Consider the following 14,359-nt stretch of genomic DNA (forward strand, 5'->3'; position numbering starts at 1 on the left):
CTACCGCCACTGGCCTCTGGAGGAAGAGGGCACACAGTTTTACCTCTAAGAATTATTGTAAGACATTCAGCCTTATTTGGTTGTACAAAATACTACGCTTAATGATCCATAATTACACCTTGTACTACTCAGGTTGTACTTTAATGATTAAAATAAATACCCTGTTGCTGCCTGGTCTGGAGGACAAGACACGCCATCAGCTGACTCAGTGTTCTTCACAACTAGGATACAGGCAAATTTTTTCCAAAATATACATCTTTGGGAAGCAAACAAATTATTTATGGAAGAAAAAAGGAGGAATGTTTCACATTCAGGCAAACATAATACTGTCAGTGTGCTTGGACTAGAGATTTTATTTTAGAAGTATAAAGGATGGAGGCGCGATGATATTTGGCATTTTTAATTTAGGTTTGTTTTATTTAAGTTTAATGTTAATTCCATGCTGTGTTTCAGTAAGAACAATACAGATTCTGTATCTGTGGCTCCAGTCAGATATCCAGTAGTACAAATTAGCTTCAAGTTACACATACTGAACAAAAGAGGTTGAGCGAGCGAAGGAGGGGAGGAGTGAGGGGAAGGAGGTAGGGGGAGGGGGAAGGAGAAGAAACAAAGAATTGAACAGGCATGCAGGCTTTTCCATACCACCTTCAACGCTAACCTGCTTCAGTGGGAGAGTAAAGTAGGCAAGAATGAGCAGCCACGGATTGTTGAACTGTTACCAGCACCATGCTTTTCAGCAACATTTCAGCAGAGTTTGAAACATTTTTTTACAGCAAAACCATTACAACAAACTCCCTCCCCAAACAACCTTTAACCATCTCAAGCTAACACCCAATTACTTTCAAACACTGGTATACAATACAGTTTAAACAATTAGAAAACTGATACCACTTATGCCTCTATAGTGTGATTAGCCTCTCTTAGATGCTTGCATCACCTAGAAGTCTAATGGCTTTCAAATGTGATTTCCATTTCTAATGGTGACCGTGCCACATCTGGCACGGAGACGACACAGTAATGCTGAAAAAGCCTCTCTGCAGTCCTGTTAGTGTCTTAAAGAACCTAAAAGCTGGGACCAGTAAAATCCACAGAAATTCACTCTTGCCTTTAAGAACTTTTGAAAACTGTTTTAAAAAAAAAAAAAAAACCAAAAAAAAAAAAAAACCCCAACAGGGCAGGAACTTAAATTCTGAGACCAAATGTAAAAGTCAGATTTGGTGGTTCTCAGTGACAATGGGGACTTTCCAAGGGGTGGGATGGGGAGGAGGGGGTGGTCAGAGATGGTTTCTCTTGTTGGCTTTTATGTCTCACTGATTTTCGTCTTCCACGTCCTGCAGCGCTTCTTTATTCTGCTCTTCACCTGTTAAAAAAAGAAAAAAAGTTAAATTATTTCGTACTGACTACATTAGGCTATGGTAGCCACAAACAAAGGTGTCATTCCAAGCATAAAGACTCCTTCTATTTGCTACGATTGGTATTAAACACAGGCAAAGGAATTCTATCATTCTTGACACCTGAGATGCCTAAGCCAAGAAGGGATTATGGTCCTGAAAGTATTTATTGGTCAACAGAATGAAAAAACTGATGCACAGTACAACTCAATGCTTTTATGCTAAACAAGCTCTTAAAGTAGACAGCCAAGGAAACCATCTTACTAGAATGACGTTCAAGCTTTCACATAAATCTTGGGTCAAAACACTCTTTCTCAATAACCTCACCTCTTCAAGAATCAAAGAGTATTTTGCAAACTTTTTGCAAAATCTAATTTACCCACAAGCTAATTTTCAGAAATGATTCAAAACAGTTCACTGAGCAATAAACTGTTCTCAAGAAGTTCTACAGTATTTTATTGTGGGGTTCTGCTGTTATGAGTATTTCACCTTTTGTATCTTGGCCAGATACACCAAACTATAATCAGATTCTACTGCGGAGTAAAACACAGCATGCTCAAAGTAAATCAGACCACTGAGGTTATTAAAGAACGGCATTTGGACCACTTCACTCATGCTATTTGTCTTTCGCCTTTAAACAGGGTGATTACCGGAAGGAGTTTCAACTGCACTATGACATGCAATAGAAAGCCAGCCTATTGGTTGGAGGTGTCTACCTATTAGTATGCATTAAACAAGTCAGCCGAAATAAAGAAGCATGCAGGCTTTTCTCTTAAAAATGATGTAACAGGTAAAAGTTACATTCACTTGTACTTAATAAAACCCACTTACAATTCCTACATACTTAACTAGTTTGAATCAAAATAAATGAAAAATCGGCCGGACGCGGTGGCTCAAGCCTGTAATCCCAGCACTTTGGGAGGCCGAGACGGGCGGATCACGAGGTCAGGAGATCGAGACCATCCTGGCTAATACGGTGAAACCCCGTCTCTACTAAAAAATACAAAAAACTAGCCGGGCGAAGTGGCGGGTGCCTGTAGTCCCAGCTACACGGGAGGCTGAGGCAGGAGAATGGCGTGAACCCGAGAGGAGGAGCTTGCAGTGAGCTGAGATCCAGCCACTGCACTCCAGCCTGGGTGACAGAGCAAGACTCCGTCTCAAAATAAATAAATAAATAAATAAATAAATAAATAAATGAAAAATCAACCCAAGAATCATAAACGTTCAGATGACCATCCATTCATAATGCTTGTTAAATTATTTAAATAGGATGGACAAACACCACCAAACTAGCTGCCTACAAACATGAAGCATTTACACTGAGGACAGCTTTGAAACAGCCTAAAAGATCTCAAAGTGATAAATGTCACAGCATTAAAGTTTCAGTGAAGACAGTTTTAAAATCTCTTCTGTGATGGAAATGTTTGACATTGATGTGTGACTTCAAAAAAAAAAAAAAAAAAAAAAAAAAACACGTAAGCCTGAGCAACACAGTGAAGCCCTGTCTCTACAAAAAATAAAAATAAGGCCGAGTGTGGTGGCTCATGTCTGCAATTCCAGGACTTTGGGAGGTCAAGGCAGGCAAATCATCAGGTCAGGAGATCAAGACCATCCTGGCTAACATGGTGAATCCCCATCGCTACTGAAAAAATAATACAAAAAATTAGCCAGGCATGGTGGCACATGCCTGTAATCGCAGCTACTTGGAAGGCTGAGGCATGAGAATCGCTCGAACCCAGGAGGCGGAGGTTGCAGTGAGTCAAGATCACGCCACTGCACTCCAGCCTGGGTGACAGAGTGAGACTCTAGTCTTCAAAAAAAAAAAAAAAAAAAAACTAAAAGTAGTATGTATGCTGGGAATGGGACCACATGTCTATAGTCCCAGTACTTGGGGGGCTGAGGTGGGGGGAGTTACAGTCTTCAGTGAGCTTTGAAGTCACTGCACTCCAGGCTGGGTGGCAAAGCAAGACCCTGTCTTTAAAAAATTTAAAAAACTGGCCAGGCATGGTGGCTCACGCCTATAATTTCAGCACTTCTGGAGGCCGAGGTGGGTGGATCACCTGAGGTTGGGAGTTTGAGACCAGCCTGGCCAACATGGAGAAACCCCGTCTCTTACTAAAAATACAAAAAATTAGCTGGGCGTGGTGGCGCATGCCTGTAATCCCAGCTACTCGGGAGGCTGAGGCAGGAGAATGGCTTGAACCCGGGAGGCGGAGGTTGCAGTGAGCCGAGATCGCGCCCCTGCACTCCAGCCTGGGTAACAAGAGCGAAACTCTGTCTCAAAAAAGTGTAAAAAATTAAAAAACTACTTAAGATACATGAAGATCTTTAATTCATAATACAGAAAAAAACATGCAAAGGCAAAAAAAAAATTGCTTAGGGATGAAAGAACTGATGGATACCCAACTGTTCTTCAAAGGACAGTAATGTATTCAAATGCAGGAAACATGACAGGAACATTCACTCTCGTTAACAGCAAATCACTGCCAAAATATCGTTAACACACAACACTAGAACACAACTCGCTCGTAAGCAACCATGAGATGTGCCAGAAGTTCCAAGTAACTTTGGCGTAAAAATGTCACTGTCATATACATCACACCCAACCACAGTAGGCAGGAGGAGCAGGCCAGAAAAGGCTTAGGTCAGCGCCCTGGAAAGTGGAACAGGCAGAGTCTGTAAGCAACAGGACGATCATACACAGGCATGATTAGTGAAGAACCAAAACTGAAAGCAGAATTCATTGTGCCATGAACATGACTTACAAAGTAGAGTTTTTAGGAAAGGAAGAGTTGGGCTTTCCTTTAGGAATCTATATTGCAAGGAAAAAGGGAGGGAGAACAATCATATGATAGCAACATTACAAGAAAAATAAACCAACAGAGCAGGACAAAGGAAAACATCAATGACATAGGAGCCAGACTTGGGTCTTTTTACTGCGTGTAAACTTCACTCTAAGAAACAATCTGTCTCCTCCTCCCTTGTACTCTGCGAAGGGTGTACTAGCCTCTTGAAAGGCATACAGATACTAGGGGAGAAAGGATTCCCTGGATATGTTTCTTTGCCCAGTGTATCTACATTCTGGAGGGAGAGGAACAGGCAGAGAGAACACATATTTCCTATCCATGGATTCGTATATGAAATAGTCCTCTCATCACAGGGTAAAGGGACTAAAATCACTTGAGAAAAAGCAATGATCCCTCCCTTTAAAGAAATTATGTTCCAACATGCTGGGACAGACATTAATATATTCTAAAGTTAAAAGACATAAAGACCCTGTCTCTTTAAAAAAAAAAAAAAAAACTCTAAATAATTCTTAAACTAAATGCAAAGTCACATCCTAGTAAACTGCCAATTTCATGACGATTCTCCTATAATCACCATGGAACCCAAGTCACAGAAGTAGTATTTTATTTCGTGAGATGAAGTTTTATGTTGCCCAAGTTGGTGTCCAACTCCTGGGCTCAAGTGATCCTTCTGCCTCACAGTGCCACACAGCTAAAATTACAGGCAGGCACCATTGCAGTTTCAAAACCTATTTATTTATTTATTTATTTATTTTTTGAGACAGAGTCTCCTCTGTCGCCCAGGCTGGAGTGCAGTGGCCGGATCTCAGCTCACTGCAAGCTCCGCCTCCCGGGTTCACGCCATTCTCCTGCCTCAGCCTCCCGAGTAGCTGGGACTACAGGCGCCCGCCATCTCGCCCGGCTAGTTCAAAACCAATTTATTAAAAAATGCAATACTAGGCCAGGTGCGGTGGCTCAGGCCTATAATCCCAGGACTTTGGGAAGCCGAGGCAGGTGGATCACGAGGTTAGGAGATTGAGACCATCCTGGGTAACAAGGTGAAACCCTGTCTCTACTAAAAATACAAAAAAATTAGGCATGGTGGCGGGTACCTGTAGTACCTGTAGTCCCAGCAACTCAGGGAGGCTGAGGCAGGAGAATCTTGTGAACCCGGGAGGTGGGGGTTGCAGTGAGCAGAAATCACGCCACTGCACTCCACCCTGGGCGACAGAGTGACACTCCGTCTCAAAAAAAAAAAGAAAAAAGTAAATACTCTATTTTTTGACAAATTCAACTTCTCAAACTGATGAAAAATTTCTCTGTACCCACAAATATTTGTGTATTCAGTTTGTTAGTTGTACCAGAACGTCAGCAGACAACCTGAATTTTTCACTGTTGAACCATTTCATGACTGGGAACATTATATAAATAAAAATATTTCATTTAATAAAAACTAATTGTGAAAATTAGTCTGCTTAACCAAATTTAATCAACTGATTTACAGACCCAGTAAGGAACGGAATGCAAATTAATTTCACTGAATTTTTTTTTTTTTTTTTTTTTTGAGACAGAGTCTTGTTCTGTTGCCAGGGCTGGAGTGCAGGATCTCGGCTCATTGTAAGCTCCGCCTCCTGGGTTCACATCATTCTCCTGCCTCAGCTTCCCGAGTAGCTGGGACTACAGGCGCCCGCACCACACCCGGCTAATTTTTTTGTATTTTTAGTAGAGACAGGGTTTCACCGTGTTAGCCAGGATGGTCTCAATCTCCTGACCTCCTGATCTGCCCACCTCGGCCTCCCAAAGTGCTGGGATTACAGGCGTGAGCCATCACGCCCAGCCGAATTTCACTAGATTTTTTAAAACTGCGAAGTTATTACCCCTTTTTGGATGAAGTTTCTCTCTTGTTGCCCAGGCTGGTGTGCAATGGTGTGATCTCAGCTCATCGCAACCTCCAACTCCCAGGCTCAATCGATTCTCCTGCCTCAGCCTCCCCAGTAGCTAGGATTACAGACATGCGACACCATGCCTAGCTCATTTTGTATTTTTAGTAGAGATGGGGTTTCTCTATGTTGGTCAGGCAGGTCTCGAACTCCCGATCTCAGGTGATCCGCCTGCCTTGGCCTCCCAAAGTGCTGGGATTATAGGCGTGAGCCACTGCGCTTGAATGTATTACCCTATTTTAAGATGATCCAGGCCGGGCGCGGTGGCTCAAGCCTGTAATCCCAGCACTTTGGGAGGTCGAGACGGGCGGATCACGAGGTCAGGAGATCGAGACCATCCTGGCTGACACGGTGAAACCCCGTCTCTACTAAAAAAAATACAAAAAATTAGCCGGGTGAGGTGGCGGGCGCCTGTAGTCCCAGCTACTCGGGAGGCTGAGGCAGGAGAATGGCGTGAACCCGGGAGGCGGAGCTTGCAGTGAGCTGAGATCCGGCCACTGCACTCCAGCCTGGGTGACAGCGCGAGACTCCGTCTCAAAAAAAAAAAAAAAAAAAAAAAAAAAGATGATCCATTTCCTAAAACTGTACTCGACAACCAAGAATAAGGGATATCGTTAGTTCTGTATGTAGACTGACAGGTAGTCTACTTTCATTAATCAACTCTTGGTTATCAGTGATAATGAGCTACAGAACCACTACTAACTATAAACCATTTAATTTTGTAATCCAGGACCTGGTCATGAGCTGGCATCAAATGTATTGTTTTGAGATGGGAGTTTTGCTCTTGTTGCCCAGGCTGGAGTGTAATGGAGCGATCTTGGCTCACCGCAACCTCTGGCTCCCGGGTTCAAGTGATTCTCCTGCCTCAGCCTCCTGAGTAGCTGGGATTACAGGTGCCCACCACCACGCCTGGCTAATTTTTGTATTTTTAGTAGAGACGGGGTTTCTCCATGTTGGTCAGGCTGATCTCGAACTCCCGACTTCAGGTGATCCGTCCACTTCGGCCTCCCAAAGTGCTGGGATTACAGGTATGAGCTACTGTGCCTGGCAATGTTTTTATTTAAAAAAAAAAAAAAATGAAAATGGCCAGGCACGGTGGCTCACAGGGAGACTCCGCATCACAAAACAAACCAAAACAAACCAAAAAATGAGCCGGGCGCGCTGGCTCACACCTGTAATCCCAGCGCTTTGGGAGGCCGAGATGGGTAGATCATGAGGTCAGGAGTTTGAGACCAGCCTGGCCAACATAACATAGTAAAACCCTGTCTCTATTAAAAATACAAAAAATTAGCTAGGCGTGGTGGCGGATACCTGCAGTCCCAGCTACTAGGGAGGATGAGGCAGAAGAATCACTTGAACCTGGGAGGCAGAGGTTGCAGTGAGCTGAGACAGCACCATTGCACTCTGGCCTAGGCAACAAAAGCAAAATTCCGTCTCAAAAAAAAAATAAATAAATAAAAATAAACAAATAAATAATAAAATACACATACACACACACACACATTCAAGTCAAGTCACCTTTATTACTTTTTATTACTTTTACTCTCAAACACACATCCCCAGGGGTGAGAGGGTATCATTTCCTCAAGTCAATCCCGCTTCCCAAACTCTCCACGTGCTTTCCCTCCATCAACAGGCAGAGAGATGCTAGTATCTGAGCTGGGGATGACTGTTAGGAGTCCACAGCTGTTTGGCCATTCTTCTTCATAGTTGTTAAAACAATTTTTTTCCCTTAAGAGATTGCACCTCGTTCAGTCATCCAAGTTAGAATGCAGTGGCGCAATCAAGGCTCACTGCAGCCTCAAGATCCCCCAACCTCACTGGATTTTTTTTTTTTTTTTTTTGAGATAAAGTCTTGCTCTATGAAGCCTCGCTCTGTCTCCCAGGCCAGAGTGCAGTGGCGTGATCTCAGCTCACCGCAACCTCCACCTCCTGTGTTCAAGCAATGCTCCTGCCTCAGCCTCCCAAGTAGCTGGGGTTACAGGCACATAGCACTGCGCCCGGCCTTTTTCTTTTCTTTTTTTTAAAGACAGGGTCTTACTATGTTGCCCAGGCTGGTCTTGAACTCCTAGGCTCAGGCATCATCCCACCTTGGCCTCCCAAGTCCTGGGATTACAGACATGAGCCACCGCAACCAGAGTGGGATAGATTTTCAAGCTGGAAGCCACTTGTTCAGAGTTGGTAAATTGTTTCTGAGTTCCAAGGACTGGGAGTAGCAGCCTGAAATGCTGCGCTGGGAAGTGGTCCGTGGCTCCATCTGGCACTATTGCAAGCGTGTAAGTAAGTCCTATGTATATGAGTATCTCATGCCAGTCCCGATCTAGTCAAATCCTAAACATTTCCTAGAGCTAGGAAGCATTAAAAGCTGAGTCTCACTTTAGTACCATAACCCAAAAGTCACAAATCTGATTTGATCCTTTCAGAGAAAAGACACATACGTGCCCACTTTCAGAAGCGTTTTCAAAAAGTGTAACACTTCCAAAGACAATACAGCAGGTCGATTTCCCCAACAGACACTACAGATAGCCTCAAGCAACGCGACATATGTTTCAGTCTAAGAAACTTTTTTTTTTTTTTTTTTGAGATGGAGTCTCCCCTCTGTCACCCAGGCTGGAGTGCAATGGCACGATCTCAGTTAATTGCAACCTCCGCCTCCTGGGTTTAAGCAATTCTCCAGCCTCAGCCTCCTGAGTAGCTGGGACTGACTACAGGCGCCCGCCAACACACCTGTTCTATTTTTAGTAGAGACAGGGGTTTCACTGTGTTGGCCAGGATGATCTCGATCTCCTGACCTCGTGATCCGCCGGTCTCGGCCTCCCAAAGTGCTGGGATTCCAGGCCTGAGCCTCCGCGCCCAGCCCAGCTTAAGAAACATGCTTAAAGGAATCGCAGCTAAAACTGACAACAGACTTTGTTTCCAACCTCCTACCAGCACCAGCACCACCAAATGTAAAACTATCTTGTAATGTAATGCTCATATCACACTAATTTGTCTTCTTCTCCACCCCTGTTCAACAATCTACCATGGATAATAATGATTCTCTAGAGAGAGAGAATTAAATTTCCTTTAAAATCAACAAACGTTAACAAATTTGGGCTTCTGTATTTAAAGTAAACATTAACACACACTCAGCATCACAATTAAGTTTAGTAAAATACTCTAGCTAAATTGTTTGCAATGAAAACCTCTTAAAAGTAACAACAGCCGGGCACAGTGGCTCACGCCTGTAATCCCAGCACTTTGAGAGGCTGAAGCAGGCGGAACACCTGTGGTCAGGAGTTCAAGACCAGCCTGACCAACATGACGAAATCCCGTCTCTACTAAAAATACAAAAATTAGGTGGACATGATAGCGGGTGCCTGTAACCCCAGTTACTCCGGAAGGCTGAGGCAGGAGAATCGCTTGAACCTGGGAGGCAGAGCTTGCAGTGAGCCGAGATTATGCTACTGCACTCCAGCCGGGGTGTTGCAGCGAGACTCCATCTCAAAAAAAAAAAAAAAAAAAAAAAAAAAAAAAAAAAAAAAGACCCAAGGGCCAACATACAATTTCTCTGCTGAACCCCAGAGGTAAATAGGAAATTAGTTCCCTTTTAGATAAAAAATTTCAACAAAGAGAAAAACTTCATAAATACCTATTGATACCATCTGGATTTAAATACAGTTAACTTCAGCCCCCTAAAATTGAATCCGGACGAAGATAAAATAAACTACTTGCTTTCCACTTTTCCTTTCCTCAACCTTTGAAACAGTGTAAAGGAAGACTTAAACTAAGTTCCCCAAAATGGAACTCGGTACTTTAGCACCATTTCCTATAAAGGCAATAATTAAAATTTCATAGAGAGCAGGCAGTGAGTCTAAATTGTAGCTTGATGTAAAGATATGCCAAGGAATGTCTACAGAGAGTAAAAACAAATCCTGCAACTGAAAGAGGTGCCTCTTTTACTTCCTAGTGTTTGCTTACCGTCACCCTGCATGTCTGAAGTCCATAGTGTCAGATTATCACGTAACAACTGCATGATAAGTGTAGAGTCCTTATAGCTTTCTTCACTCAGCGTATCCAGTTCTGCAATTGCATCATCGAAAGCTGCTTTTGCCAACCTAAAGGTATTTAAATAAATGTATTATAAAAATTAAATCCAAAATCAGAATTAGAAAAGACATGCTAGACATCAATCTCTTCTTCAGTTATTCCAGTGTGTAATAGTGACAATGATACAAAGAAAAAGCAAATACAATAAAAATTAACTTAAAGGTATGTGGAGCACTACTATTTTTTCTTTTTTTGAGATGGAGTCTTGCTCTGTCGCCCAGGCTGGAGTGCAGTGGCGCGATCTGCAGAGGCGCGGCCTCCCAAAGTGCTGGGATTACAGGAGTGAGCCGCCGTGCCCGGCCAAGTTTTTTTTTTAAGAGATTCGTTATGTTGCCCAGGCTGGACCTGAACTCCTGCGTTCAAGCAATCTTCCCACCTTAGCCTCTTGAGTGGCTGGGACCAATGGTACAAACCACCCCCCCCAGATATTTAACAAAGTATTAATGCAAAAAGAAAATCTTGGACAATACCTCAAAGTTTAATAAAATTTAATTTCACATTAATGGAGGCAGGGAAGCAAAGAAACTAAAAGGCAACACAGAAGCCACGGAAATGTGGTCATGTAAGCCTTTTACAGTTTTAAAAGAAAATCCACACCTACTGAATACTGTGTACTATGCCCAAGAAATGATACCAGATACCAATAGAAAAAAAAAAAGAGAGACATAATCTAAGTCCACAATCACCTTAAAACTTTAGAAATGGAGGATGGACAAATGTGTAACTATTTTAAAAGAAGGAGGAGGCTGGGTGTGGTGGCTCACGCCTGTAATCAGCACACTTTGGGTGGCCAATGCGCGCGGGCAGATCACTTGAGGCCAGGAGTTCAAGACCAGCCGGGCCACCATGGCAAAACCTATTAAAAACACAAAAAATTAGCCAAGTATGGTGGTGTATGTCTACAGTCCCAGCTACTCAGGAGGCTGAGGCAGGAGAATTCCTTGAACCCGGGAGGCGGAGGTTGCAGTGAGCTGAAATTGTGCCACTGCACTCCAGCCTGGACAAAAAAGAACCAAAAAAAAAAAAAAAAGAAGACGAAGACTCAAGTGCTACTCTAAAGTATCTCAGGGACCCAGGAGGAGCAATTAATGGGAAGGTCAAATTTGAGCTAACCTTAATGGATCAGGAGAAAGCAAAAAGAACACACTTCAAGTTTAAGCAAAAGCATGAGCAAAGGCATGGAAGTGACTTAAAACTGGAGCTACACGTGGGACAGCTAGACTGGAGTCTGACAAGGAAAGGTGCAACCACCAGTATCAGTTAAACAGCCAAAGCTTCTTCAGTTATGACCCCTATCCTGGACAAACTCAACTAGCCATTTAGAATATTTTTAGATTGGCTGAGTGCAGTGGCTCACGCCTGTAATCCCAGCACTCTGGGAGGCTGAGGTGGGTGGATCACCTGAGGTCAGGAGTTCGAGACCAGCTTGACCAATATGGTGAAATCCCGTCTCTACTAAAAATGCAAAAAAAAAAAAAAAATCAGTTGAGCACAGTGAAGCATGCCTGTAATAGTCAACGTTAAAGTTCTAATGTATAAGTTAATCTACTTTCCTCAATCTCTGAAAGGCTTTCACTTAAAAAACCTACTTGGCTTAAGCAGTGGTCCTCGACAAACCAAAAAAAAAAAACACACAAAAAGCAAAAGAGTGGCCGGGCGCGGTGGCTCAAGCCTGTAATCCCAGCACTTTGGGAGGCCGAGACGGGCGGATCACGAGGTCAGGAGATCGAGACCATCCTGGCTAACACAATGAAACCCCGTCTCCACTAAAAATACAAAAAAATTAGCCGGGCGTGGTGGCGGCGCCTGTAGTCCCAGCTACTCGGGAGGCTGAGGCAGGAGAATGGCGGGAACCCGGGAGGCGGAGCTTGCAGTGAGCCGAGATCGCGCCACTGCACTCCAGCCTGGGCGACAGAGCGAGACTCCGCCTCAAAAAAAAAAAAAAAAAAAAAAAAAAAAAAAAAAAAAGCAAAAGAGGCCTGGCATGGTGGCTCACGTCTGTAATCCCAGCACTTTGGGAGGTCAAGGCAGGCAGATCACGAGATCAGGAGATCAAGACCATCCAGGCTAACACGGTGAAACCCCGTCTCTACTGAAAATATAAAAAAATTAGCCAGGCTTGGTGGCAGGTGCCTGTAGTACCAGCCACTCGGGAGGCTGAGGCAGGAGAATGGCGGGAACCCAGGAGGCGGAGCTTGCAGTGAGCCGAGATCGCGCCACTGCACTCCAGCCTGGACAACAGAGCAAGACTTCATCGAAAAAAAAAAAGCAAAAAACAACCATTTTGCTACTGCAATATTTACTGTAAAAATTTAAAAGAGGCCGGGTGCAGTGGCTCACGCCTGTAATCTCAGTACTTGGGGAGGCTGAGGTGACCGGATCACTTAAGCTGAGGTCAAGAGTAGCCTGGCCAACATGGTGAAACCCCGTCTCTACATAAAAATACAAAAATCAGCCGGGTATGGTGGTGGGCATCTATAATCCCAGATACTTGGGAGGCTGAGGCAGGAGAATCGCTTGAAACCGGGAGGCAGAGATTGCAGTGAGCCAAGATTGTGCCACTGCACTCCAGCCTGGGCAACAGTGACAGGCTCTGCTTCAAAAAAAACAAAAACAACAACAACAACAACAACAAAACCAACAAAACAAACAAAAAACGAAAAGAAAAGAAAAAGCCAGGTATGGTGGCATCCTCCTCTAGTGACAGCTACTTGGGAGGCTCAGGTACGCGGATCAGCTGAGCTCAGGAAGCCATGGCTGCAGTGAGCTATGAGTGCACAACTGCAGAGACGGAACAAGATCCTGTCTGGGGGAAAAAAAAAAAAAGGTACACACAGAATTTTCAGTCCCAATTCCACCTCAAGGTGAAGTTAAATACAAGGACTGAAGCAAATACTTAATGCATCCATGTTCACAGCAGCACTGTACTCACCACAGAAAAAGGGTGGAAAGATACCCACTGACCACTCAAAGTTTAATGACTAAACAATGTGTCAAAACACGTAAAATGAATTGTGTGAATTCAGTCACGGAAAGGACTGAAGCTCTGATTGATGCTTTTACATGGATAAAAACATGATGCTAGATGAAATAAAAACAGCCACAAAAGGACAAATATTATATAATCCCACTTACATGAGGTATCTAGAATGGGCGCAAAATTCATAATGACAAAGTAAAATAAAAGTTACTAGCAGGTGGGCAGAGGGGAAATGAAGTTATTGTTTGTTTAATGGCTGTAATTTGCTTTGTGTGGGGTGAAGAAAAAGTTTTCAAATAAATAGTGGTGATTACACAACACTGTCAAGGTATTTGGTGCCACTAAATTGTGTGTGTGTGTGCGCGCGCGTGTGTATTTTTTGAAACAAAGTCTTGCTTTGTCGCCCAGGCTAGAGTGTACTGGTGTAATCAAGGCTCACTGCAACCTCTGCCTTCTGGGTTCAAACGATTCTCCTGTCTCAGCCTCCCGAGTAGCTGGGATTACAGGCATGCACCACCATACCCAGCTAATTTTGTATTCTTAGTAGAGACAGAGTTTTGCCATATTGGTCAGGTTGGTTTCGAACTCCTGATCTCAGGTGATCCACCCGCCTCAGCCTCCCAAAGTGCTGGGATTACAGGTGTGAGCCACCGCGCCGAGGCTATCACAACTTTTTAAAAGTAAAAAGCTATGTACATACAAATATTCCTTACATTTGTATCTACATTATCAAAACCTGGGAACAAGCTGAAGTATAAATGGGGGAACAGTGTAACACACATTAGTAAGACTGAAACTTGTTTATGCTAAAACAGAAAACATAAAATTATGTTTTCGACGAGAGTAACTATTTTTTTTTTTTTTTTTTTTTGAGACGGAGTCTCACGCTGTTGCCCAGGCTGGAGTGCAGTGGCGCGATCTCGGCTCACTGCAAGCTCCGCCTCCCGGGTTCCCGCCATTCTCCTGCCTCAGCCTCCTGAGTAGCTGGGACTACAGGCGCCCGCCACTGCGCCCGGCTAATTTTTTGTATTTTTAGTAGAGACGGGGTTTCACTGTGGTCTCGATCTCCTGACCTTGTGATCCGCCCGCCTCGGCCTCCCAAAGTGCTGGGATTACAGGCTTGAGCCACCGCGCCCGGCCTGAGAGTAACTATTAAAAACATGCCCATAAAGA

General features: G+C 43.8%; 1 protein-coding gene across 3 annotated transcripts in view; it reads right to left on the reverse strand.

Moving 5' to 3' along the window:
* Window positions 1–384: 384 nt before the first annotated feature.
* Window positions 385–14,359, reverse strand: part of LOC105471598 (tyrosine 3-monooxygenase/tryptophan 5-monooxygenase activation protein epsilon) — a 58,658-nt gene continuing 44,683 nt past the window's right edge. For 2 of the 3 annotated variants that reach the window (XM_011724146.2, XM_011724154.2), the window contains 2 exons: window positions 10,078–10,214; window positions 385–1,360 (listed from right to left, as the gene is read on the reverse strand). In XM_011724146.2, the coding sequence (XP_011722448.1) occupies window positions 1,308–1,360; window positions 10,078–10,214 (190 nt within the window). In that variant the 3' untranslated portion in view covers window positions 385–1,307. Of the gene's footprint in view, window positions 1,361–4,156; window positions 4,204–10,077; window positions 10,215–14,359 lie in introns of all 3 variants that reach the window. The other variant, XM_011724147.3, reaches the window with a different exon arrangement.

This window comes from Macaca nemestrina, chromosome 17 (genome assembly GCF_043159975.1).
Source record: "Macaca nemestrina isolate mMacNem1 chromosome 17, mMacNem.hap1, whole genome shotgun sequence".
NCBI lineage: Eukaryota > Metazoa > Chordata > Mammalia > Primates > Cercopithecidae > Macaca > Macaca nemestrina.